Source organism: Nyctereutes procyonoides, unplaced genomic scaffold (genome assembly GCF_905146905.1).
Source record: "Nyctereutes procyonoides isolate TBG_1078 unplaced genomic scaffold, NYPRO_anot_genome, whole genome shotgun sequence".
Classification (NCBI taxonomy): Eukaryota; Metazoa; Chordata; class Mammalia; order Carnivora; family Canidae; genus Nyctereutes; species Nyctereutes procyonoides.
The window spans coordinates 24,757,047-24,784,709 of NW_026575020.1; the positions used below are offsets into that span (position 1 = coordinate 24,757,047).

The window sequence follows — 27,663 nt, forward strand, 5'->3', positions numbered from 1 at the left end:
GCGCGCTCGCTCGCTGGACGGACACCCACCAACAGCACTCGCAGCGCAGGAGCCGGCTGGGGGGCTGGAAGCGCACCCCGGCCCAGGCCGGCTTTGCGGCCTCACCTCGGCGCGGGTACCCAGACAGCTGGAGAGTCAGCTACCTCCCGCTTCCAGTGGGGCCACCCTCACACCCTGTCAGAAAAGTTGTCTCGGTTGCCTGGCCTGAGGAGGCCTCTCCTCGGGTTTGCCTTAGTTACCTGGCGCCTTAGCCTTGACCGGAAAGAGCCTTGGGGTGCGCGGAAGGGAGAAGTGATGGAAAGTCCTGTAACGAACGAGGCCAGGTGGGTCCGCGCGTAGGCCCTGTGTCGGGGTGGCCTGAGGTGGCCTTGAGCTGGAATGTAGGCTCTTCGGACTGTCACGTGTTTCCCTGGGACTTACCTCAGGGCCTGCTACAAGTTTACGGGAACGACAGCTAGCAAGTATTGAACATTTATTATGTACCTGGCACTGTTCCAAATGCTTTCTCTATATTAACTCCTTGAACCCTCCTAAGGACCTATGAAGTAGGTGGTATAAATACCACCCTTTTGCAGACCAGAACCTAAGCCCTAATACAATTGGCCCAATGTCCCGCCGGTAGTAAATGGCAGAGTCGAGATTTCAACCCTCCACGCCACCAACTATAGGACTATATTCTTCGGTCGGCTTGAATCCCCTCCGTGGAAAATCTAGCCATGGAAGGTGGAATTGATTGTTGGAAACAGCCTAACGGTAAGTATTCAGAGTTAGAGTCTGTGATAAAGTGTGTTCATTGCGACACTCACTGTACCTTATTTACACTCTGAAGTCTTAATGAAGTTGGAAAAGGAAATCATACAAGGAGGAAGGACTATAATCTGTCATGAACTGTAGGCATGAGCTCCCGTAGAACCCTGTGGTCTGATAGCATAGCCACTAGCCACATGTGATTTTTGAGTACTTCAAATGTGGCTAGTCCAAAACTGTGATGTGTTATAGGTGTAAAATACAAACTGGGTTTCGAAGACTTTGTATGTAAAAAAGAATATAGAATATTTTTTAATATTGATTACATGTTGAAATTATATTTTAGATGTATTGGGTTAAGTAAAATACATTAAAGTTAATTTCACTTGTTTCTTTTTACGTTTTTAATGTGGCTACTGGCAAATTTAAATGACTTACAGAGCTTATATTATACTTCTATTGGACAGCACTGCTCTAGAAACATGACAGTCCCAGCCTACAGATAACAGTTGCTTGAATGGAAAACTGGAAGAAAGACAAGGTAAAAACACAAACTTGAGCCTGGGGTTTCCCAAGACTCGCAGAGGGAATCCCAAAGTCTATGTACTTCTGGTCGATCAAAAAGATTCACAAATAAAACAAGAGTGGAAAGTGGCAGAAGAACCAAAACAAAACTAAGTGCTACTGGTAAAAACCTGTATTTTTTTTTTAAAGATTTTATTTATTTATTCATGAGAGACACAGAGAGAGAGAGAGGCAGAGACACAGGCAGAGGGAGAAGCAGGTTCCACGCAGGGAGCCCGCCGTGGGACTCGATCCTGGAACCCCAGGATCATGCCCCGAGCCGAAGGCAGATAGATGCTCAACTGCTGAGCCACCCAAGTGTCCCGATAAAAACCTGTATTATAGAAATGTGTGAATTGGAATGCTTATTCTTTGTCGCAGGTGGTATGTCAGAGCTAGGTGAGTAGCCAAAACTATATGGTGCTTCCAGCAGCAAATCAGGACAGATATGGAAGAGTAGATGAGTGGGAAAATACTATTATAAATAGGTAACATAAACAGAATATTGGTATTGTTTTGCATAATTTTTAAAACTTGGTGGGTTTTTTTTTTAAGATTTTATTTATTCATGAGAGACTCAGAGAGAGGCAGAGACACAGGCAGAGGTAGAGGTAGTAGAGGTAGAAGCAGGCTCCATGCAGGGAGCCCGATGTGGGACTCAATCCTGGAGCTCCAGGATCATGCCCTGACCCAAAGGCATTTGCTCAACCACTGAGCCACCCAGGCATCCCAAATTTGGTGGTTTTCAAATTATAAAAATAATCGATGCCTGTTATAGCAAGTGAAACAATGCAATGCAAGCATGTTTTAAAGGCAAAGCCCCCCCCCCTCCATTCTACCTGCCTGAGGTAATCAATAGTGTGTACACCTTTGTAAAAACATATGCATACACATACACAGGTTCTGTATGTCTATTTTATACACACATTTTCTCCCCTAAAATTAATATGTAGAATGGGGTCTCTGGGATTGAGGGCCAGGTCTTCTTTTTTCCCCACTTGTACTTCTCTTTCCCATTTTTTCATTCTCTGTGACACACATGAAAGGGAAGAAAGTCTTGAGGTCTTTACAAAAATTACACCATTTCTTATACTTCTGCATTTTCCCCCCTCATTCAATGTCTTATATAGAGCCTTCTTTTTTTTTTTTTTTTTTTAATGTGAACTCTACTCCCTCCCAACATGGGGCTTGAATTCACAACCCCAGGATCATGAGTGGCATGCTCTACAAACTGAGCCAGCCAGATGTGCCTAGCATAGACCCTTCTGTGTCAACGATATAGATGTAATTGATTCATCACTTCAGGGCAGCCCGGGTGGCGCAGCGGTTTAGCGCCGCCTGCGGCCCAGGGCGTGATCTGGAGACCCTGGATCGAGTCCCACGTCAGGCCCTCTGAATGGAGCCTGCTTCTCCCTCTGCCTGTGTCTCTGCCTCTCTCTCTTTCTCTCTGCATCTCTATGAATAAAAAAATAAATGATTCATCACTTCATATTCCTTGCCCTTTTTAAAAAATAGGTTATGTCTGTTCTAATTTGCAAGAGTTTGTGTGATGTCATCACATTACGAATTTTTTAAAATCTGCTTTTGTCCATTGACTTTATTAATAGTATCTTTGGCCGTACATATAGGACTTTTATGTGGTGGAGTTGTTTAAGAGCATCTTGATCGAGTCATTCATTTTCCAGATTTTTTTTTAAGATTTTATTTATTCCTAGAGACACAGAGAGAGGCAGAGACACAGGCAGAGGGAGAAGCAGGCTCCATGCAGGGAGCCCGACGTGGGACTCGATCCACGGTCTCCAGGATCAGGCCCTGGGCTGCAGGCGGCACTAAACCGCTGCGCCACCGGGGCTGCCCTATTTTCCAGATTTTTATGTAAATATGCTTTTCTTTTATAGTGTTTTCATTTTCTGTTTTGGTGTAGTTATCTCCCCCATCCCTTGATTGTAGGTTTAATCTCTCAAATGTTCTTCTAAAACTTTTAAATGTTTTGACAATCACATTTAAATCCTTAATGTAGGGCAGCCCCGGTGGCGCAGCGGTTTAGCGCCACCTGCAGCCCAGGATGTGATCCTGGAGACCGTGGATCGAGTCCCACGTCGGGCTCCCTGCATAGAGCCTGCTTCTCCCTCTGCCTGTGTCTCTGCCTCTCTCTCTCTGTGTCTCTCATGAATAAATAAATATTTTAAAAAATCATTAATGTATATGGAATTAAGTTTTATATATGATATGAAGTAGGGGTCCAAATATTTTTAAACCCTTGTAGTTTTACTTTATTTTTAATTAATCTCTGTGCTTAACATGGGACTCAGACTTAAAATCCCAAGATCAAGATTCACATGCTCTACCGACTGAGCCAGCCAGGTACCCCAACACTTGTAGTTTTTAATTTTAGGATTAGAAAAAAAAATTTTAGGATTAGAGATTACTTATTTTGTAAAAATCTAAATAAACAACCCAAATCAGCAGCTCTGTGAAGTACACACCAGGCAGTTCTATGTGAATTCAAGAATGAAACTGGAATTAGTAGCCCTGCTACTATGTATGTGTATATGATGTGTATGATGGGAGTACTGAACAAAGGAGGCAGTGTGACAGCTGCTAATCAGTGGGCTCCATAAACCAGCAAAACTTTATGGAAATAATGATGTTCTCAGAACTATAGGGAAGAAGGTAGCATGTTGTTTTTTTTTTTTTTTTTTTTTTGTAAATAATCATTCCTGATTTATCTATTAGAACTCATCACAGCAGTTGTATTTGATAGGGTTGCTATATAACAAAGTACCAGAGACTCAACAGAAATTTATTTTCTCATAATTCTGGAACTAGAAGTCTGAGATCAAGGTGTCAGCAGAGTTGGTTTCTTCTGAGGCCTTTCCCACTGGCTTGTAGATAGCTGTCATCTCCCTCTATCTTCACTTGGTCTTCCCTCAGTGTGTGTCTGTGTCCTAATTTCTTCTTTATAAGGACATCAATCATTGGATTAGGGCCAACCCACATGACCTCACTTTAACTTAATTATGTCTTTAAGACTATCTTCAAATACAGTCCCATTCTGAAGTACTGGGGGTTAGGACTTCAAAGTATGAATGCAGGGAGGGGGAGTGCAGGGGAGACATAATTCAGCTCGTAACAGGAGTTAATAATGCAGTGAATATGATTTTATTTTGTTTTTTAAGATTTTATTTATTTATTCATGAGAGACAGAGAGAGAGAAAGAGGCAGAGACACAGGCAGAGGGAGAAGCAGGCTCCATGCAGGTAGCCTGATGTGGGAGTTGATCCCAGGTCTCCAGGATCAGGCCCTGGACTGAAGGCAGCGCTAAAACGCTGAGCCATTGGGGCTGCCCTATGATTTTATTTTGAAAAAGCTTCAAGATTTTTACATTGAAGACTCTATGTAAAGAAGTAACTAAGTAAGGAACTGTGATTACCAATTTGTTAAATCAATGAACAGATCAATATATGGTGAAGAAACTTAGAGGTAAAAAACAACGAGTAGAACTACAAAGATAGTTTTCTAGAAGAATATAAGGATTGGTGTTAAGAATAATCTTACATTCTTAGAAAATATAGAAGGGATATAGCTTAAAATATCCATACTGATAGGTATATTTGATTTTTTCTAGGTAATGAAAAATCAAAGCATAGAGTTAGACTTAAATGATATCAGGTTGTATATAAAAATATTTTTTAAGTGAATTTCATGTGGATAAGTAAAAGGTATTATATTTATAGGTTAGTGATTCTAAACAGGTGGAGGACGGCAGGAAAGAATGCCTTTCAGGGATGAGCATATCAAAACTGGGGGTGAAGACAGTGCTTTTTCAAATTATACTTTTTGAAACTTTGATTTTCTATCACCTCCTCCATTCTACCCTGAATAACTGCTATAGTGCCCCACTGATTGAACAGAATACATTAAAAAATGTCCACATGTGATAAATTATTCAAACTACACTTATATGACTATGGTCTCAAAGCTACCTAATATTACCTAAGAAAGGGATCTTAGTGACATGTCACCATGTCCGAAAGACCTTAAACCAATATGCTGCTGTGACCAAAGAAGCTATATGTTAAGTGACCTGAACATTAATTAATACTGGACCACAGGACACCTGGGTGGCTCAGTGGTTGAGCGTCTGCCTTTGGCTCAGGGCGTGATCCCGGGGTCCTGGGATCAAGTCCCGCATCGGGCTCCCCTTGAGGAGCCTGCTTCTCCCCTCTGCCTCCCTCTCTGTGTCTCTCATGAATAAATAAAATCTTTTTTAAAAAAACAAAACACTGGACCAGACACACAGTACCATAAAATTATCTACATTTGCCCTTTGAAAAAGCATCACAGAACTCTGAAGCCCATCCCCCAACAATCAAGAACCAGTGATTATAACCCCTTCATTCTATATACAGAATGGGAAAACTAAAATCCAGAGAAGTTAAAATAACTTGTGTAAATACTCTGAGATAGTGGTGGATCCAGGCACCTAATACTCTTAACTACTTTAGAAACCATTAGTTCCTATTTCTAGTATTTAGGGCTTTTATCCAATATGCAGTATGTTCGCTACAACTTAAAAAAAATGTAGTAAAGCTAAAAAAGGGTCTAAAGAGAAATGAGATAATCAAAAGCATTAACATTACACTTATTCATTTATATCCCAACCTCGCTCCAAAAAGGCTTACAAAGACGGAGATAATAATATAGTAAGAAAAAAGATTAAAACAGAAAAAAGAAAATAAAGGTAGGAAAGGAAGATGGAACCAAGAATGCGGCTAGCATACAAAACATTCAACATGAAGTCCTAAACACTTGATGGAAGTGGACCACAAATTAGGCTCTAATTGGTTTAGCACTGATATGAAGAGAAAAATACAGTCTATTGACTATTTAGTGTCTTTAAGGTAAAACCAAACAGCAATTCAGGAAAAGCACAGCTGGGTCCAGAGGAAATTTCTCCCATGCATCATTAAACAGAACATTACGAACTATAATGATTTTTTTTTTAATTTTTATTTATTTATGATAGTCACACACAGAGAGAGAGAGGCAAGACATAGGCAGAGGGAGAAGCAGGCTCCATTCAGGGAGCCCGACGTGGGATTCGATCCCGGGTCTCCAGGATCCCGCCCTGGGCCAAAGGCAGGCGCTAAACCACTGCACCACCCAGGGATCCCACGAACTATAATGATGAACACCGTTTACAATATCCACAGCAATTAATTACATTTCATAGGGATTTTCCTACAGATTGCCAAAGTACAATCCAGAAAAAGCAGTTTGCAGAGGCCAATAAAATGCCAGCTATGTACAAGGAAAATCTGGCTTAATCCAGGGAACAGAATTAATAAACACAAGTATACAGAGTACTTTCCAGACTCTCTTTGGTCTGTAAAGAGAGATCAGATATAATTGAAAAATAATAAAAATGAAGATTTTGAGGGGCACCTGGCTGGCTCAGAAAAGCATGAAACTCTTGATCTTGGGTCGAGTTTGAGCCCCACATTGGATATAGAGATTACTTAAATACAAATAAATTGTTCTTTAAAAAATGAAGGTTTTGAGAAGTTAAAGAATAATGAAAAGTCCTAAAGGCCAGAAATGTATATAAACGTAAGGTCCAGATGATTTTCCTTACTAAAGGAAAAGGTTTTTGAAATACATCTAACCTTAAATCTTAAGATTGATGTCATGCCTCTTAATCTCTTGGTTTGCCCATCAGAAACTGAATCCTAGGGACACCCGGGTGACTCAGCGGTTGAGCGTCTACCTTCATTTGGCTTAGGTCATGATCCCAGGGTCCTGGGATTGAGTCCCACAGCAGGCTTCCCGGAGGGAACCTGCCTTTCCCTCTGCCTATGTCTCTGCCTCTCTCATGAATAAATAGATACAATTTTTTTTTAAGATTTTATTTATTTATTCATGAGAATACACAGAGAGGAGAGAGAGGCAGAGGGAGAAGCAGGCTCCATGCAGGGAGCCCGATCCAGGATCCCAGGTCTCCAGGATCAGGCCCTGGGCTGAAGGTGGCGCTAAACTACTGAGCCACCAGGGCTGCCCAATAAATACAATCTTAGAAGAAAAAAAAAGAAACTGAATCCTAGGCTCTGTAGGGAAATGAACAATTTAAGAACTTTGTTCTTTTTTTTTTTTAAGATTTTATTTATTTATTCATGAGAGAGACAGAGAGAGAGGGGTTAAAATGCATATTTAGGGGTTAAAATGCCAGCTTTTGAGACGTTTGAAAAACATTCATACTGTTTCCAACAAGCCTATTAAACACATAAATAGCACCTTGAGACCCCATGAAGTATCATTATTGCTCAAGAAAGGAAATGTGGGGATCCCTGGGTGGCTCAGCGGTTTAGCACCTGCCTTCAGCCCAGGGTGTGATCCTGGAGTCCAAGGATCGAGTCCTACATTGGGCTCCCTGCGTGGAGCCTGCTTCTCCCTTTGCCTGTGTCTCTGCCTCTCTCTCTCTCTCTCTGTGTCTCTTATGAATAAATAAAATCCTTAAAAAAAGAAATTAAAAAAAAAAAGAAATATGGCAGGGGCACCTGGGTGCCTCAGTCAGTTAAGCATATGACTCCTGATTTCATCTTAGGTCATAATCTCAGGGTTGTGAGATGAGCCCCAAGTTCTTGGCTCTGAGCTGGGCATGGAGCCTGCTTAAGATTCTTGGTCTCCCTTTACCCCTCCCCTATATAAAGAAAAATAAAGAAAGGAAATATGGCAGAGAAACTTGGAAAGGGAAAAGTAGAATAAGCCTCTGACTGAAAGCTTCAGGGTATGAGCACTGGAGAAATGAAGCAAAGGAAAAGGTCAACACTCTGAGATGTTGAATTGAGAGCTGGGTTGTTGTGCTCGCTTCGGCAGCACATATACTAAAAAAAGAGAGCTGGGTTGTATTAGAGGGTGGGGAGGGATAGGGCCATTGTGGCTGCCAATAGCAGAATGTCCAAGATTTGAACTCTGGTCCAATAAGTAGAACAGAATGGTAACTGGATCATTAAAGTAGTCATACTAAGTTGGCAATGGAGAAATCCTCAGGTTCCCAGATGGGCCCCAATCTACAGTAGAGGGGCTCAAGCAAGGCTGGGATGGTTCAGGAAGGACTCCAGGTTACAGTCAAAATCCTTGAAAAGCATGGATTCCGATGGAGTGGGCTGAGTAGCTTGTGTCTCCATGACAAAGTTCATTGGCTGCTTCCGTAGGAGCTCTGGGTCAAAGGCCACACCCCGAAAGAAAGGGTGGACCTGGAAGTGATGCAAGTAACGTAGTCGATGGAGGGGATTCTGGCATAAGAGCTGAAGGCAAATAGAAATGAAGGATGAGGGACTGGAATGGGAAGGGGGCTAAACAGAAAACTGGAGAAGAAGTTCACAGAGCTGTGGAGGGCAGGAAGAAGAATCCAAAAAAGGATTTGAAAGAGAGAGAACCAGACTAATTTGGGGGCAAAGGTGGGAATAAAAAGGTGCTGTATTGACTGGTAGGAGTGACACTCGCCTTCTTTCGGAAGTGATCTGTTATGGATGGGGAGGATACTTGAAGGATGAGGAACTCAGAAGTCAAATCTGAAGTGCTGTTTAGAGGGTAAGTGGTGAGGGTAGTACTTGATCAAAATGGAACACACCCCCACCCCATCCAGATTATTAGAGGAATGGGGAAATATCACTTCAGCAATAGGGAAGGAGAGAATGAATGGTTTGGTAGCCAAGAAGGAAAACTGTGTTCACCCTTACCTCATGGAGCAGGAGTGAGAGCCCCTGGTTAAGAGAAGATGGGATCTCAGAATCATAGTAGGTCACACTTGCCAACATGGCCACATGATCTCTCTCTGCAGCCACTGGGAACTGAGTTAAGGGGGGGGGGGGCACGTATCACTGCTTGGCAGGAATAAGGCAAGATTTCCTAAGGTCTTCTTCCCACTACAGGGAAAAGCCTCTCTCTTTGCCCGACATCCCTACCATTCTCTCACCTTCCCAGTTGCCAGAGAGAAAAGCAAGACACCCAGGGACCACCAATCAGCAGCATGGTTGTAAGGCCCTCCACTCAGCACCTCTGGGGCTAGATTTGAAGGACAGTTGTCACTGGTATCAATTGGCTATCCTCCAACCAATGCTTACCCACCAGCTTTAGCCCCTCTCTCACCCATGTACTGAAGAGTGCCACAAATAGTATAGGCTCGGGCTCCCTGGGGTAGGTGGCGAGACAGACCAAAATCTGTCAGTTTCAGATGGCCTGTGAAAGATAAGGCAACAGCACCACTCTGTTCCTCCCCTTATCAGCCATGACTTATTCCCAAACTGAGGGTACCTCTCATTCTGGGGCTAGGAAAAGAAAAGGACTTACCTTGTTCATCCAGAAGGATATTCTCCATCTGAAAAATCACAGGTGAGAAGTTATTAGTCAGTCATCCTCTTCCTTTCAACCCTCTTTCATCATGTATACCTACCTCCCAGCTGAGAAAGATGCCCTATTCAGCATTCAAGCCTATACTTTGATGGCCCTTGCCCAAATCCTTAGTGGCTTATGAGGGCCCTAAGGTCAACTGTTCTCAGCTCCCCCCCCCCCCCCCCCGCCTACTTAGATCTGTTGAAACTTCTTACTGAGGCCCCACTTTAGATAAAGAAAAAAAGCACATAACTCTACCTTCACATCTCGATGGATAATGCCCAAGTCATGGAGGTAACCTGTGGATGACAGCAAGTATGGGGTGTGCTAAAGCTCTTCTATGTTTCCAGATTCCCTAATAGTTCCCATCGCATTCTTATCCTTGTTCTTTGACCTCCAGGGTTAATATCAGTTCTCTATGCCCCTCCCTCTTAATTCTTCCCTCATTTCCATTACCATTCCTGTTTCACTTACACAGCACCAGAACCAGTTCAGCAGCAAAGAGGCGGATGGAAGCCTCAGCAAAGCAGCCAACAGAGGACCAGAGGGAGTACAGATCTGTACTGCAGTAGCTGCACACTGCAAAGTACCAGAAGTCTAGGCAATATTAGAGGGTTACTGTGTCTGGGCTCAAAGCATTTTATTTTAGGCCTCTTGCCCAAACTCATGCCACCTATTGTTCCTTCTCCCTTTGAGAGAGAAAAGTGCTTTGAGAAGGAAAACAGTGCAAAGGGAGAACAAGCCAAAGGGATGGGTAATCTCAGGTGGAGAGTACAACAGAAGGACTCTTGGGAATGAGGAGAAACCAGTCACTCACTAATGAAGAGGTGCCGTTTTCCCTGCCAGCTGTCCCCCAAACTGTGTACAAAAGGATGCTTGATCTGTCGCTAGGAATGAAGAAAACAGGAAGTTACGGAGGAAAAAGGTCATTGGGGATCAAGGCGGCCAAGAAGTCAGGATTTACCTAGTTGTGCAGAAAAGGAGCTGCTGCCCCACCTCTTGGTTCAGGTGAACTAAATCCCAAAACCAGCAGGATACTGAGAAACACCTAAGACATGCTGGAGGGACACACTGGACATGGAAGGACCTAGAATTAACTGATAACTACTATTCCCAGGATCTACTTTGGTTGAAGCAGAGGGAGGGGACAGAACCAGGAAGAGCAGGACAGTTGGACCGGAAAGGTGCTTTCTCCACCTGCGGTTTAGTTCTTCCTAGGATCCATTCCTGGGCTCTGTGCATACCTGGATGCTAACTTCCTCTTTGCATTGCCTCAGGATGTCCCTCTGTAGGACCTTTACCTTAGGCACCACCTATAAAAGGAGAGGAGTGATGACTCCTATAGGTTATGCTCACCATACCTTTCTAAAATCAAGATTGGAGGCAGGGACTAGAGAATGATGTGGAAGAGTACCTGGATCCCTACCTTCACTGCAAATACTGCTTTCTGGCCACAATCTAGCACTTTGAGGACTGTTCCAAAGGAGCCTTTAGCCACAAGGCCTAAAATCTGTAGAGAAATGGAGTAGGGCTGTTGAAACTCTAGCCACTTCTAGATATCTCCCCCCCAAGACTGATACCCCTTCCAGGGACTGACCTACCTTCAGCTGGTGATGCCCCCTCAGGGGCCTAATGGGAAACTCCGGCAGAAAAAGGTTGACGAACTGAGGCACTGGCCACTCAGACAGAGACTTCTCTATTAGCAATGGGGCCGGCTCCGGGGGTTCCTGGTGTCTCCGTAGTCCCCACAACTTTTCCAGACCTGACCTGGTAGTCCCCACACCTGACCAGAGGCTCTTCCAGCCTCGGACCCAGGCACCCTGGATGTTGCCACCCTGCTAAGAACCAAGGGAGCCACTCTAAACCTCTGCCCTTGAGGCATTACAAGTTCTGCCCATCTTAGAAGGTATACCCTCAAATCCCAATCTTAGAGATATGTTTTTGAGCACCAGGCAAATTTGCTATTGCTCTTGCTTTAGGCCAAGGCCTAGATTTCCTGGATATGATTCAAATCCTGTAGGAAAGCAGTATTTGGACACTTTCCCTTTGAGGCATCAGAAATTCAGCCTGTGCCTCTTACTATGGGGTTGGGATATTTTCACAGCATAGCCTCCTGTTCCACCTCCACTATGGGCATCACTAACATTCTCCGCACCAGTCAGTTCCTAGGCCTTAAGCCCATGCCCCTTCACCTCCCCTAAATAGGCTGCCAGAGCCCCACAGCCTACCTTATGAGAAGCAGCCACCGGGGCATGTTGCCCCTGCCGACAGCTCACTGTTCCCATTCAAAGCCTCTGCTTCCTCTCTTCTCCTGCTAAATCTGCTGTTACATAAGCAATTCCTCCCCTTATGCTACATTACACATGAGCCCCGCCTCTTCCTTGCTGTTCATGACTAGAGATGCAAATTGCTGCAGCCTAACCCCACTCTTATCCTCAAATCCTATCCCCCACCCCCACCCCAGTTATGAATAGGCTCATAGCCAGCACTAAAATGTGCAGAGACCTATTAGGGGGCCAGCGTCAAACCAGAGCTGGGAAGTATCCATGATATAGTTTCACAGGAGGGAAGAGGCCATCCTCAGAGTAACAGCTAAAGGATATGTCTTGGGTTGATGGGGAGGGACGGACACAGGTTGAACCCATATGCACTTAACACACCAAAAAAATAAAACAAAACAAAAAAAAAAAAAACAAAAACAACTTTAAATATATTTTTCGCTTTTTCTTTCCATTCTCCAGGACATACCCCAAGGGGACCCATGGCCAGCCCTGGCACCTATTGCCATCTTCCCAAGTGAACTTGGCACAGATTGAAAAGGGGCTGATTTCCCCCCAGAACCCTAATACCTCTCATACAAGGCGGTGAAATGAGGAACAGATCAGCTCCTCCCTTCAAGTTTCCAGCACAGAGGGAGAGCAGTTACACTTAGAAATATATATGTATGTATTTATATATAGGTCTATAAAAATTTATCACACTTGATCAGAACTGTCCCTCCCACCCTTTCAGTTGCCCCCAAGGGAACCAGATCCTGATCCTGGGCCCATTCCCTGGGTCTTGCTCTCTTGATGCCTCTGGCCCTTGGCCTGCTGATCAGTGTGAGGTAGAACTCAGCATTATTATCCACCGTATTCTGCAGGGAACAGGCCAGCTGTTAAAAGAGCAGTGCCTCTCTCCACAGTACCCCGTGGTCTCCCAACCCGCCCCCCACCAAATCCTGATAGGTGAAGGGAGACGCCTCCCACCCCACAAGTCCCTGGGGCCTGAGCCAGAGTCAGATCCTGTACTGCAGCCACTCTTGGATGCTGGATCACTTGCGCCTGCCAAAGATGGACTTCTTGCCAGGGTTCTTGTTGCCCACACTTAAACCGATGAGGAGCCGGGCTTTCTCCTCCTCTTCTTGCTGCTGCATGTTGAGGTCTGATTTAGTTTCTAGCTTTCCTCGGACCTCAGACCCTGTTGCAGGCTTCAGCCTTAGCTTCTCTTTGATTACCTGATAAGTTAGGAGAAGGGAAGCGTTAGTGGGATAAGCAGAATAAATCAATGTGAACCAAATCAATAAAGATTTATTAAGCTTACATGAAGACACATGGGGCAATTCAAATTATAAAATTATCTCTGCTGTTAAGAAGCTTACAGTCTAATTAGAACCCATTCTGAACCTGAAGTTGCATCAGCCCTCAGTTTCCTAAAAATCAACAGTAGTTAACATATATGAAACACTCAGTAAACATTTAATTTAGTCATCTGACCAAAGTCATGGAGAGGGCATCTCACTTCATTCACCCGCCCATTCCCAAGGCTGCTTGTCCTACATATGTCCTACAATGAAATGCTCCTGAGCACAGGATCTGTTTGCCAGCCCCTGCTAACCAAAGAGCCATGAATTCTGCCGGGATACCTGGGCAACTAGGGCTTTGCGGCTGTCCCTCTTGACAGCCATGGCAAAGTCTAGCCATGTCCATGTGTTGTTATGGTACTCCAGACAGGGCAGCACCAGGTTAAGGTCACCCCAATCCACACTGTTTTTCTCACCCTGCAAGAGAAGGAGGGGAAGAGGACAGAGAAAAGAAGAATGAAGAGATACATTAGCTGCCATTTTTAGTTCAAGCTAGTACTTGAGTCGGAAGTCTAGTACTTTCCTACAGCAGCAATTTACAGATACTGATTCCCCTTACCTCATCCTGTAATGGTACTGACTCCTGAAGGCAGCAGAGGGAATAGCAGATTACCACCCATAGACCAACTTCACAAACTAGATTGTCCATGCCTAACTTTAATCTCTGATCTTATCTGGCTCCCTTCCCACCCTGTTCTAGAAAGTACTAGGGAGGAACAGACCTTGTAGCTGACACACAGAGGAACCTGTGGAATCTTTATGTAGATGAAGGAGTTGTTCATGGCAGCTCGCTCTTTCATCTTGTCAATATCATCCACAGGGTGCTAAGAGAGGCAGGAAAGGAGTGTGAGTCCCTGAAACCATCAGGAGATGTCTCCATCTCCTTTCATCCCTGGAAAAGACTGAAGACATCCCCATCTGGCCATCTCTCCATGATCAGGGGCATGTCTGGTACCTCAGGTACTTTCCGAAATGATCTTCTGACACCAGAACTCCGGTTTAAGCCTTGTGCCACACCCTTCCCAGGGCCCAGTGGTGCTGCATCATCTGTAGCAATCAGCTGCCGAGGCTTCACCACTGGTATTCCTATGAAAAAGCAAGCATACCAGCTGCTATCCTCTTTTTGAAGCTTTAGCTATCTCTGGGGCCACTACCCCAGTCTTCTGGAGCTCCACCATAAAAGTTCTCACCAGTAGTCACCAGTTTGGACTTATCTTCTTCATCACCAACCTCATCATCTTCCACACTTCGGCCAGGAAAGAAAAAGCCCATTATTCTATGAAAGAACTGGTGTGTCAGCTGGATGGTGAGAGGCACCACATTTACCTAAAGAGGAAAAAGGCTGAAGAAGCAATTAAGCTCAGATATCATCCCTCAGTTTACCTACCCCTAACATAGTATAACAACACACAGACAGCTTTTGAGTGCCCTTTGTTTCTGGATCCCCAAAGGACTATATATTAACCTCAAAGTGTTCCTTAACAGAAATACCCCCAACAGGGGGCCGGACTTTGCTGAAGAGGCGGAGGGCGAGCTGTCGCCCAGACTGGCAGGAACTCTGGGGCCGCAGGACTACCTGTAGGATAAAGAGTGATAAATCAACCCACAAATCCATGCAGACTAAAAGGAAAAGCAATAGTCTTGGTAAGCTGGACAAACGTTCAACCTCTCAGATCACCACACTGTTTCCCATATTGGATTATGTGGAAGGGCCCTTACAAATGGGCCCCTGTGTTAGGGAGCGCCTGGGTGGCTCAATCAGCTAAGCATCTAACTCTTGATTTCAGCTCAGGTCATGATCTCAGGGCTGAGATCAAGCTCCACATTGGGCTCCATGCTGAGCACAGAGTCCGCTTAGGATTCTCTCTTTTCTTCTCACTCTGCCCCTTCCCTCACTCATGCTCACTCTCTCTCTCTCTAAAATAAAAAAAATCTTAAAAATGCCCTATGTTAGGAAGCATGAGAATGGGATAGGAATGAGGAAATAAGACTTGCCTTATAAACTGCATTGGGGAGGAGGTTGTTCATAGTGAACCAGCCCAACTCCAGAAGATGTTCTGCTGTGTCATCAGACTTATTCACCTATAAAGACAGATTTCCACACACACACATACTATAGAAAAGCCTTTTATCAGGAGCTTGCTAGAGGATTGCTACATGTTCTGTTTTCAGGTTCTCCATACGTTTAATCCCAACCTTTAGTATCTCTTTCAATTCCATACAATCAATTCACTCTTTAATCCAGAGTTTCTCGTGGGCACTACTGGCAAGGCCACTAAATGCCAATAGTACTTCCCAGTCACTGTGATATTCAAAAATAGTCTCACATATTTCCAAACTCCCAGAGGGAAAGGGTACAGAATAATGAATCATGTCTTCTCCATGCCATTGGTTACTTATTGCAGGAAAGCTGAATGTCAGTATAGAATTAATAATTCTATTCCAGGGTAGCCCGGGTGGCTCGGCGGTTTAGCGCCACCTTTAGTCCAGGGTGTGATCCTGGAGACCCGGGATCGAGTCCCACGTCGGGCTCCCTGCATGGAGTCTGCTTCTCCCTCTGCCTGTGTCTCTGCCTCTCTCTCTCTCTGTGTCTCTCATGAATAAATAAAATCTTAAAAAAAAAAATTCTATTCCAAGTTGGACGATTACTTCCCTCTGGGCCATATTTCTAGGGATAATCTTATTCGATGAAAGAAGCATTTGTTCAAACTCATCCGTATCTGTATTGTTTTATAGTATAAACAGTTGTGTCTAAGAGGGATCTGTGCTCATGTCTCTATCATTAATATCATCATTAGCCTCTTTGTATCTCTTTTTGTAAGTTAAGACTCCTGAGATAGATCAATGCCTCTCAATATGCTGCTTTTGTATGACCATATATACCCGATACCTTGCTGTAGAGGAACCGCTGCAGCTCCAGTTCAGCAATTCCTAGCTGTCCATCTTCCTCTGTCAAGCGCCATCGTGCCTGAGCAAAGTAGAACTCAGTGCGACGGACCACACTCACATCTTCTTGTTGCTTTCGCAACTCCATCTTATTGGCCTGCTGCAACTGGAAGTCCTTAAAACACCTATAAATGAACAGGAGGGCCAAAGCCAATAAGGGTAACAGCATTTGGGTCGGGGGTAGAGTGGAATGAGATAAACCCAGAAACGGACCTATTTTGGAAAAGGTATTCCCTAAATTTTTTTCACTGGATTCATTGCTTCTCACAGCTGGGGCCTGGAAGAATAAGTTCCATCTTTTAGTTCTGTAGCTGCTGCTGTTTTGTTTTTTTGTTTGTTTTGTTTTTTGTTCATTTTTTTTTTTAAGTATGCTCTATGCCTAATGTGAGACTTGAACTCATGATCCTGAGATCAAGAGTCACACGCTCCACTGAGCCAGCCAGGTGCTCCCCATAGCTAATAAAGTAGTCTCTGCCTGTTAACCCCTACAATTGTATCTGCAATTGTGTTCCTTACTGATCAACTTCAAGACATTTTATTTTCAGAGACACTTGGGTGGCTCAGTTGTTGGGGGTCTGCCTTTGGCTCAGGTCATGATCCTGGGGTCCTGGGATCAAGTCTCACTTCAGGCTCCCCACAGGGAGCCTGCTTCTCCCTCTGCCTATGTCTCTGTCTCTCTCTCTCTGACTGTCATGAATAAATAAATCTTAAAAAAAAAAAAAAAAAGGCATTTTATTTTCAGTTCACCTGCATAGTTGCAAGGCCACAAAAGTGATCTTTCCAAACCATCTGATTTTCCCCTTTCCCAGGAGGTACTCTAATAAGAAGACAAAGGAAGGGCTCTCCTGTTCTCAATTCTTGGCCAAGTCCAGCAAGACTCATTCAGGAACTGCCCAAATCTACATCAGCCTTTGATAATGCACACTAGACCTAAAGACTATCATAACATGGGCAAAGAAGAGAAATCAATCCTAGCTGGCGTTCTGGAAAAAGAGAAAGAATGCTGTGGCACCTGATGAGGATATTAAGCTCTTCACTTTCCAGCTGTAGGCTAGCCTTCTCCTGGTTTAGCTGCAACTGGAGCTTTTGGTTCAGGTCAAGCAGGTTCTCATTCTTGCTGTCATCCTGCAAAGACTAGGGAACCAGGACAGGAGAGACTGAGAGGAGATCTCTCTTGTCCTAGGAGAACACCCTCTCAGACTGCCCTGATAACTACCTTCATGATAGAATAGATCTGCTTTTCCAGCTGCCGTATCTGGGCCACATGCTGCCGCACAGCCTCCTGCAAATGTAATATGCTGCTACGTTGTTCCTCAGGATTGCTAGATATCTCAAGCTGGAACCTGACCCGCTGCTTCTTCTCACTGTGTTCCTGAAGGAATGGAAAAGGAGATGAACAAGATTTTTTAATAGACAAGTCTTGCAGTAAAGTGAAACAGAGAAAGAAACAAGGAATAGGGATCTCTTCTGGAAAGCTTACCTGTATCTGTCACCATTAGTAACAAGTGTAAGGGGTAGGTCAATGCAGAAGTAGTAAAAATTTCACAGTAAGCCAGTCCCACAGGGTAGGGATGGAGGTAATAGTGGGAACTAGTTACTGTTCTTAGAGATATTGAAGTGACTGAGTAGAGAACTAACCAAAAAAAAAAAAGTAAACAAGCTCTATAGTCTTCGGAACACTCAGACCTTTCCTAGATAAGTGAAATTTCAATGGCTGCTGTTGACTAACAGGATGTACCAACCCCAAGGTCCTTTTTTCAATTTGAAGCATGGTTTTTCTTACTGGACGCCAAATAAAGCACAAGGTCAATGGGTTCCTATGGCTAACTGGCATTCTACAGGGGCACATTGCTCACCTTCCGCTTGGGTTCTACGTGAAGCAGCAGGTTGTTGACAATGTCCAGGATCATAGCATACTGAGCTGGGTTGGTAGAGATTTCCAGCTCGTGATGAATAAGGGTGAAGGTATCCACAGCCCCTATGTAATTGTTAGCAGCTAAGTAAGAAACTCAAGTTTCTATCTACCCCACCTTCTAACCCATATTTGGAACCACTCCTGTTAGTTAACCCCATAGAAATGGATCAGTGAGAGATCCTCATGGGTAGAAAATATGTTTGCTTATTTTAGAATCAAACAATACCAATTTACCCCAGTTTCCCTCCAAGAGTACAGTTTATTGTCTTATGGGAAAACTTACATAACGTAGAGCAAAGTGAAAATGTTAATGCCCAGTCCACAGTGGGACTTCTAATAACACTACTAACTCAAAACCACTAAGGAAATAACACGAGTTCCCTAGTTCCCTTCTAAAAGCCTTTCAAGCCCTAAATACCTTCGTGTTTCTTTAGGAGATCTTCCTTTTCCTGGTTCTCATGGACCTCAGGTGGCTTAATCTGAGTTGCTAGTTCAGGATCAATGTCATGGCTGTAACTAATATAGTACATTCGGCAGCTACAGCGTGAAATGATCCGCTGGACTTGCTGGGCTTGTTGCGCCTCAGCTGGCTGGTTCCAATCTGGGAAGAGGTGGGAAAGAGAAAGACATTCTCAATAGCAGTATTGTAATAGCCTTCAGCTACGTGTGATGTCGAGAGAACTCCAAACACTTGCTTTCAACCTAGCCTAACACAAAATGGTCCTACTCCAGCATATGTTAATCTTAAGAGCACATAAGAAGATACACGTGATGGGGAATAAGGGAGAACTGACCTGTGGTCGTGGTAACCATGCCTCCCACTGCCTGCCCGCTCTCCATCAGCTCCTGCACAGAATCCAGACTACGCTGCCGGTGCTCCTCAATATTCTTTACCTGAAGACAGAGATACAGGTACCTTTAACTCCTGGCCAACTGGGTCATAGATACAAGTAGTTATACTTACCATCCAAATTTCTACTGCCTGGAATAGCTTGAAGGGTCTCCCAGGGTAGAAGACATACATGACTCTCTCTTGGCCTAAACCACCCAAATTCTTCAAAGCCAAATGAGTTACATGCACATTTTACCAGACCTGTAGGCCTGAGGCAAGAAAGGGAAGCTAGATTAAAATCAAATCCTGGCAGCCTAGGTGGCTCAGCAGTTTAGTGCCACCTTCAGCCCAGGGCCTGATCCTGGAGACCTGGGACCAAGTCCCACATCGGGCTCCCTGCATGGAGCCTGCTTCTCCCTCTGCCTCTGTCTCTGCTTCTCTCTCTGTTTCTCATGAATAAATAAATAAAATCTTAAAAGTCATGGAGATGGATGGCACTGATGGTTGAACAACATTATGAATGTACTGAATACTAATAAACTTTACACTTAAAAATGGTTAAAACAGGGACGCCTGCATGGCTCAGCAGAGGAGCGCCTGCCTTTGGCCCAGGGTGTGATCCTGGCATCCCAGGATCAAGTCCCACATCAGGCTCCCTACATGGAGCCTGCTTCTCCTTCTGCCTATGCCTCTGCTTCTCTCTCTTTGTGTCTCTCATGAATAAATAAAATCTTTTAAAAACAAATAGTTAAAACAGTAAATGTTATATTTTACTATATATATTTATATGGATATGTAAATTTCATATGTGTTTTACCATATACGTACTTATATATGTATAAAATATACTACATGTATTTACAATTTTAAAAATTAGGGGAAAAAATCAAATCATGTCAAGCACAAAAAATTTCATTGAAAACAATGACTTTCCCACCCCCCACATTATTTATGTGTTTGTGTTCTTGCTGTTTTCTATCTTTAGACAACCACTCTGATATTGTTGCCATGGGGTAAAGGAAATGAATTCTTTTGACTCTGCCAAGTTGAAGTCAAAATGAATAATAGAATGAGTAATATGTTTGGAAGGCCAAAAGCAAATCTGCCAAGTCACAAAAAAATTCATATAGAAAAGGCAAGATCAAAGTCCCCTCCCAACTCAGTGAAGGAAACCATAAGCAAGATGCAAAGGCCACCTACTGAATGGGAGAAGATACTTGCAAATAATACATGAGGAACTCCTACAACTCAACACCAAAAAAAAAAATTAATCCAGTTTAAAAATGGGCAGAGGACCTGAGTAGACATTTTTCAAAAAAAGACATAAAGATAGCTAACAGACACTTGAAAAGATGCTCAACGTCACTCATCATCAGGGTAATGCAAATCAAAACCACTTCACACCAAAGTGGCTAATATCAGGGCGCCTGGGTGGCTCATTTGATTAAGTAACCAACTCATGGTTTCAGCTCAGGTCATGATTTCAGGGTCTTGGGATTGCGCCCCACATTGGGTTCTACACTCAGTGTGGAGTCGGCTCGAGATTCTCTCTTCCTCTCCCCTTACCCTTACCCCTGCACCCACACATGTGCACACTCCCTCTCTATCAAATAAATAAAATCTAAAAAAAAAAAACAAAACACAACAAAAAGTCCCTCCCACCTAATCCAAAGACATTTACTCTAATGCTAGTATCACAGCCTGAGGGGGGGGGGGGGAGAAAAGAGGTTCACATGCAAAAGAAGGCATGGCTAAAAGAAGCAGAGGCCCAGAAAATGCTAGTCAGATCTTACATAGCTCATCCTGCCTACCTCTGCTTTAATAGTTAATATCTTCTGTGCCTACCTCCTGAGTCTACTGATAAAGAGTAGGGCTTGCTTGAACCACAGCTGTAATATGACCTCTCATATTACCAATAACCTGACCCTTACTTGCTTAACATCTGATTAAATGATTACCTTGTATGTAATTACACCTGAGGTTGCTTGGATTGAGCCTTAAGGTTGTTGGAGTTAAGAAATACCAGGCAAGGAAGAGGGAAGAGTAGGATTAGCTTTTTCCCCATTGAGTATAGTGGCAAATGAAGTTATCATATTGGTGTTTAACAGATGTAGCTGGATCAGTAACTCATTTGGGTGTACCAGGCCCAGCACAATGTGGACACTTCACACCCGTGCAAGTAGTAACAATGCAGAATTATTTGCTAGATACATTTTATAAACTATTAGATCTCCCAATAATTCTGATATTATATCCTAGAAATTATAATGCAAATTCAGTTTTACTAAGCTGAAACGAAAGAAAATCTAGTCTAGTCCCTGCCAACTGCTCACAATTTCACCATCTAACAAAACATTATCTTGACACACAGTGAGACCTCCCCTGACATAACTTTTTAAAAATGGAATGATTATTTTCCTTCTAAATGAAGCTTTATATTTTTCTTTTTAAAGATTTTATTTATTTATTCATGATAGACATAGAAAGAGAGAGGCAGAGACACAGGCAGAGGGAGAAGCAGGCTCCATGCTGGAAGCCCGACGTGGGACTCGATCCCAGGACTCCAGGATCGCGCCCTGGGCCAAAGGCAGGTGCTAAACCACTGAGCCACCCAGGGATCCCCAAGCTTTATATTTTCAAAGCACTCTCTCACTGATCCTTTCAACAATCCTGTGAGAGGGAAGTATTAACTCAATTTTACAAATAATGGTAATTCACTCAAAGGCTTATGGCTACATAATAGCATTAGAACTCACATAACCTGACTCCTAGACAAGCAATTTTTCTATTCAACCTTACTGCTTTGCTGAAACAACCAATCAACCATCTTCATAAGAGAAATCAGAGAAAGGATAGAAAGAATTTATCTAAAGTCTTCAGACTTACTGTCTGTTTTATTGGCTGCCCATTGATTAATATGATTTATTAGCAGGGGCCCATTTTATTCTAGTGCTGGGAAATGAGAGTTCCCTTTGCAATGAAAAAGAATAGCAAGAGATTAAAAAAAAAAAAAAAGCACTCTGTGCTCACAGACCACAGATCAGAGACTACCTAGAATTCCTACATTCAAGGTGTTACCAGCTTCATTATACTGCTAAGCTGGTAGCAACAGGTACTATCAGAAATCTTTCAAGTAGTCTGCTGGAAGGAGCCAAATATGGAAAGCTGGGAATATAACGGGCCTTCCCAACCCCGCTGACTAACCTCTAACCACAGCTGTCGGCCATCCTGCTCAGTGGGGCTGCTTTCAGTGGTGGCAAAGTACTGCATGCCATCCAGTAGGCAAGTCCAAGATGTCTTTTGCTTCAGTGTGTCACCATACCAGGCTGGATGGTGTTGGCACTGCAGCAGCTGAGCTTTGGCAGCTGATACAATGACACAGCCTTCTGTCTCTGCTCCACGAAGAACCATCTAAGCCGTAGGCAGAAGCAGAATCACAGCACAAGGGCCACCAGAGAAAATAAGAAAGTTAGTGAAAACGTTGTAACAATAACTATAGATGGGCCTAATTCTGGCTTACAGAGTGAACAGTATGGTTTTAGGTATGAAAGTGATTATCCTGGACACTTGCTGGAAGGAATAATTTTTTGGAGCTCTGTCTGCCCATTCTTATTTGGTGGTGGGAGAAGGTGAACACCTATCATTATGATCTAGCCCAATGCTGGGGTGTGCTGGTAAAGAGAAGTTACCTGGCAGTTAACCAGCTCAATAAGGCAGTTTCGGTTATATATGTCATCCGTCTGGCAGGCAGCAATGCCACACAACTGGTCACTCACACCTGACTCCTCTTCTGTGAACACTACAAACCTATCCGTCTCTTCAATCAGCTTCTGCAACATGTAGGCACCTGGCAGAGAAATAGGAAGTGGGGAAAAGTCATAATCTCAAAGGGATAGGGAACACATCTAGGGCCAAACTGATCTTCCTTCAGTATGTCTAGAACATATTCTGCAACCTGCAACTCCAACCTACTCACTCTACCCCTTGATCCCTGAGGACAAAATAAAAGTTATCAATTCATTTTCCCCTCAATTTAACAAAAGTAATAGATTCCCAAGAAAAACTTAGAAATGCTATGTAAGTGGTAGGATTTTTTTCTCTTAGGTATATCAAGCTCTAAATTATTCTAGAATCTTTTTTTCATTTCATTTTGTTCCTTACGTTTTTCATTTCATATCCTCTTAAATGTTGTTCGTTGACCACTCCTTTTCACAAGAAACCACTCCCTTGGGATCCCTGGGTGGTACAGCGGTTTGGTGCCTGCCTTTGGCCCAGGGCGCGATCCTGGAGACCCGGGATCGAGTCCCACATCGGGCTCCCGGTGCATGGAGCCTGCTTCTCCCTCTGCCTGTGTCTCTACCTCTCTCTCTCTCTCTCTCTCTCTGTAACTATCATAAATAAAAAAAGAAAAAAAGAAACCACTCCCTTACCATCAGTGCCTCAATGTCTTCATGGCTCTACTGTTTCCTCTGATTATGCCTCTAAATCCTTTTCTCCCAGGTCTCAGAAATAAGTATCTCCTAAGGTCTATCCTGGACATGTTCCTTCTCTTCCTCTTTCTTCTTCTTCTTTTTTTTTTAATTTTTATTTATTTATAATAGTCACAGAGAGAGAGAGAGGGAGAGAGAGAGGGAGAGGGGGAGAGGGAGAGAGAGAGAGAGAGAGAGAGAGAGAGAGAGAGAGAGAGAGAGGCAGAGACACAGGCAGAGGGAGAGGGAGAATCAGGCTCCATGCACCGGGAGCCCGACATGGGATTCGATCCTGGGTCTCCAGGATCGCGCCCTGGGCCAAAGGCAGGAGCTAAACCACTGCGCCACCCAGGGATCCCATCTTCCTCTTTCTTCTAATGAGACTAACAGTGTATTATGGTTAACAGCAGCCTCCAGAATCAGACTAGTCCACTTATATTTAAGATCCTATCTCTGCCAGTTACTTGATTGTGACCTTTGGCAGCTTGCTTTAGCCTGTCTCAGTTTCCTTGTCTGTAAAGTAACAGTAACTGTCTCACAAGGTTGTTGAGGGAGTTTACTGCAACAACACAGAGAAGTATTTTGCAGAGTATCTGCCACACAGTAAGCAACTATTATTATCTCCTTGGCGTTAACTCTTAGCTCTATGCTGAAACTCCCAAAATCTTCATTTCTAGGACTAAGCTTTTAGGTCCTCATCTCCAGCTGTTAGACATTACCTAGATGTGTTGCTTGTGCCACACACTCAGCATGTCTAAATCTGAACTCAACAACCCTATACCTCCCCAAACTTGTCTAGCCTCTGGTTCTCCTATTTCTGATATTAGTGTTACCATCATGCCAGTCCTAGGCTTAAAGCCTCAGTCGTTACTGCTTTCACTGTTTTAACTCCTTCCAACTAGTTGTCAAATTTCATACATGCAATAACATTTTAATCCATCCCCTCATTTCCATTCCCACTGCCTCTACCAAGTTCACGCCTCCATTATATGTTGTTGGGACACTATTATAGTTACCTTATACCTCTTATACCTCTACCTCCAGTTTCTTCCCCTCCAGTCCTCCTCCACAGCACTGCCAGACTTACCTTCCTAAAAGTCAAGTCTAATGACGACACATCCCTATTCAAAAACCTTTAGTTAGTTCACCACTATCTACTGAGTAAGGACAAAAACTCCTTAGCCTTTTATGGGTTTTGATAGTCTACATGCAGCTTTCCTTTCCAGGATCTTCCCTCACTCCTCACCTCAGCTACTCTTTATGCCAACTGAAATAAGACTGCTCTTCTTTGAACGTACTGGCCTTTACCAACTTCACTCCTATTCAGGATACTCCCTCTGCCTTGAATGTCCTTCCTTCCCACTTCCACATGTTCAAACCGTATCACACTAAGCCTTCAAAGTCCAGCTTAAATGGTACTTCATCAATAAACCTTTCCCTGATTGCATTCCCTCTTTTACTCCAGTCAAGAACTCTCTCCTTATGCTTTCATTTCTCACTTGTGACACACACCACTTTTCACCTTTTCTCAAAATCACCATAACCTGCGTTCCTCTGTACTTACTATTCCTTCTCCCTAAAATGCCCTCTCCTTTCTCCTTATTTGTTTAACTCTTATTCATCTTTTAATACCTATCTCAATTATCTTTTCTGGGAAGACCTTTCTAGATTTACCTATGCTGATTTAACTACTTTCTTCTTGGGGTGCCTGGGTGGCTCAGTCTGTTGGGCATCTATCTTCGGCTAAGATCATGATCTTGGGGTCCTGGGATCGAGCCCTGCATTGGGCTCCCTGCTTGGTGGGGAGTCTCTGTCTCCCTCTGCTTCTGCCTGCTGTTCCTCCTGCTTGTGCACCCTCTCTCAAGTAAATAAATAAAAATAAATAAGTAAATACTTTCTTCTTGAACATTCTTATAAAACATTTTCATAATGAAATAATAATTTACGTGTCTACCTACTAGTTTCTGAGCTTCCCCTCATTTTTATATCCCTAATGTCTAGGTTTATGTCTGATATATAAACCCTCAATAAGCTAAAATGAATCTATGAATGAATGAGTGGTGAGTGAATGAATGAGCTAATCTTAGCGTATCCAATGATAAACTTGTTGCGGCAAGTAGAATGTCAATCATTTTATCTCTCACTGAACCTAGCACAGTGCTTTGTGCCTGTTAAGTACTCAATATATGTTGACTGAACAAATTAATTCATCAAACCACTAAACAATTCTTTAATCCTTTCTTTACCTTACTCATCCTGTTTTGACCCATCACTCCTTCATGATCCTCTTCTCTTGGCCACAGGATCACACCCTTTAAATAACTGTATCACTGCTATGTAAGACTGAAGGGGCCTGAGGTGCCTGGGTAGCTCAGTCAGTTAAGTGTCAGCCTTTGGCCCCAGGGTTCTGGGATCAAGCCCACATAGGGCTCCCTGCTCATCGAGGAGTCTGCTTTTCCCTCTCCCTCTGCCCCACCTCTCCACTCATGCACTGTCTCTAATAAGTAAAATCTTTAAAAAAAAAAAAAAAAGTGAGGTGGTTTAATATGGAAAAACAATAGCTTTCATTTCTATACCTAGATGAAACCATCTGTGATAGTCCTTCCCAATTCCTGTCCAATCCCATGTACATATCCTACAACTAACCCGATGAAATCTCATCTTCCCCAGCTTACCTCCTGATGACCCCTTATCAGGCTGTCCGCTAAAGCTGGGAGTGCTGACGGGAGGCGGGGTTGGGGCACTGGTCAGAACACTCTGCTTTGGCTTTTTAGCTGGCATCTGGGGATCAATCTTTAACCCCTTCAGGGCCTCAGTAGAGAGATTACGTTTGAGTACTGCTGCCTTTTTATAGCCATCATATAAACCAAAGGCAATGTCCCGATTGGTTGTTGTCCAGGAAGCCCGTAAATCTACCAAGTGCAGCTGGTGTGTATGAAAGGCAGGATCCCCAACTCGAGTAGAGAGCTCCTAAGAAACAGGAAAAGAACCACGAGGTAGCATGGAAATTCCCACAATTGTTCCTGGACCATAAATGTAGAGGAGGAAAACCACCTTGTTGAATAAGAAATCTATTCTTGGGGTACCTGGGTCGTTCAGCTGGTTAAGCATCCAGCTCTTGATTTTAGCCAGGTCATGATATCAAAGGGGACTGAGCCCAAAGTTGGGTTCTGCACTGGGCATGGAACCTGCTTAAGATTCTCTCTCTCCCTCTCCTTCTGCCCCCTCTTCCCCAAAGGAAAAAAAAAAAAAGAAAAAAGAAAAAAGAAAAAAGAAAGAAATCTGTTCTGGGAGAGACAAGAAGACCCTGGAGAAAGAAAAACCTAAGTGGTCTTAATATGTGCACTAGAGGGCAGCCCGGGTGGCTCAGGGGTTTAGCGCCGCCTTCAGCCAAGGGCATGATCCTGGAGACCCAGGATCAAGTCCCACCTTGGGCTCCCTGCATGAAGCCTGCTCCCTCTGCCTGTGTCTCTGCCTCTCTCTCTCTTTTTCTCTCTCTCATGAATAAATAAATAAAATCTTTAAAAAAAAAGTGAAAAAAATTTTTTTAAAAAAGTGCATTAGATTACACTCAGACTATATCTACCGTATTTTACATGATTCAGAAAATTTCATCAAATGGGTAACCTAGCTGGCTCAGTCGGTTGAACATTTGACTCTTGATCTTGGAGTCATGAGTCCAAGCCCCACCCCCTTGGGCATGAAGCCTACTTAATCTAAAAAAAAAAAAAAAAAAAAAAAAAAAAAAAAAAGAAAGAAGAAGAAGAAGGAAAAAGAAGGAAGAAGAAGAAGAAAGATAATTTCAACATAAAATCTTTCCTTAATTGGGGGAAAAAAAGACATCAAATAAGGTGCTCGGAAATAAGTTTTACTCAGTTTCCTGAAGGGCAAGAGACTATGTTTAGAAGGTGAGGGAGAAAAGGAATTTTCTTTTTTTTTTTTTTAAGATTTATTTATTCATGAGCATCACAGAGAGAGAGAGAGAGAGAGAGAGAGAGAGAGAGAGAGGTACAGACACAGGCAGAGGGAGAAGCAGGCTCCATGCAGGGAGCCTGACATGGGACTCGATTCCAGGTCTCCAGGACCACACCCTGGGCTGAAGGCAGCGCTAAACTGCTGAGACACCCGGGCTGCCCGAAAAAAAAAATTTTCAAAAAGAGGGACAACTGGGATC

General features: G+C 43.5%; 2 protein-coding genes and 1 long non-coding RNA gene across 5 annotated transcripts in view; 1 reads left to right on the forward strand and 2 right to left on the reverse strand.

Annotated features, from left to right (window-relative positions):
• Positions 1-8: 8 nt before the first annotated feature.
• LOC129505998 (uncharacterized) overlaps positions 9-27,663 on the forward strand; it is a 31,086-nt gene continuing 3,431 nt past the window's right edge. The window contains exons 1-3 of one of the 2 annotated variants that reach the window (XR_008663653.1): positions 9-753; positions 1,215-1,288; positions 17,083-17,276. This is a non-coding gene — a long non-coding RNA (uncharacterized LOC129505998). Of the gene's footprint in view, positions 754-1,214; positions 1,289-17,082; positions 17,277-27,663 lie in introns of those variants that run through there. The other variant, XR_008663652.1, reaches the window with a different exon arrangement.
• Positions 6,329-11,990, reverse strand: RSKR (ribosomal protein S6 kinase related). Its single transcript, XM_055319393.1, has 12 exons — positions 11,934-11,990; positions 11,307-11,540; positions 11,132-11,215; positions 10,950-11,018; positions 10,523-10,592; positions 10,180-10,284; positions 9,964-10,004; positions 9,664-9,691; positions 9,463-9,552; positions 9,290-9,378; positions 9,054-9,164; positions 6,329-8,618 (listed from the first exon to the last, which is right to left on the reverse strand). The coding sequence occupies exons 1-12, from the start codon at positions 11,988-11,990 to the stop codon at positions 8,397-8,399; spliced, it is 1,200 nt and encodes a 399-aa protein (XP_055175368.1). The 3' UTR covers positions 6,329-8,396.
• Positions 12,994-27,663, reverse strand: part of BLTP2 (bridge-like lipid transfer protein family member 2) — a 29,392-nt gene continuing 14,722 nt past the window's right edge. Inside the window, exons 24-39 of one of the 2 annotated variants that reach the window (XM_055319375.1) lie at positions 26,165-26,459; positions 22,710-22,867; positions 22,225-22,431; positions 18,983-19,082; positions 18,607-18,789; positions 18,130-18,251; positions 17,490-17,645; positions 17,286-17,407; positions 16,218-16,398; positions 15,323-15,409; positions 14,793-14,903; positions 14,518-14,653; positions 14,283-14,413; positions 14,050-14,151; positions 13,610-13,744; positions 12,994-13,201 (exon numbers count right to left, since the gene is read on the reverse strand). In XM_055319375.1, coding sequence (XP_055175350.1) covers positions 13,019-13,201; positions 13,610-13,744; positions 14,050-14,151; positions 14,283-14,413; positions 14,518-14,653; positions 14,793-14,903; positions 15,323-15,409; positions 16,218-16,398; positions 17,286-17,407; positions 17,490-17,645; positions 18,130-18,251; positions 18,607-18,789; positions 18,983-19,082; positions 22,225-22,431; positions 22,710-22,867; positions 26,165-26,459 — 2,409 coding nt within the window. In that variant the 3' untranslated portion in view covers positions 12,994-13,018. Of the gene's footprint in view, positions 13,202-13,609; positions 13,745-14,049; positions 14,152-14,282; positions 14,414-14,517; positions 14,670-14,792; positions 14,904-15,322; positions 15,410-16,217; positions 16,399-17,285; positions 17,408-17,489; positions 17,646-18,129; positions 18,252-18,606; positions 18,790-18,982; positions 19,083-22,224; positions 22,432-22,709; positions 22,868-26,164; positions 26,460-27,663 lie in introns of those variants that run through there. The other variant, XR_008663648.1, reaches the window with a different exon arrangement.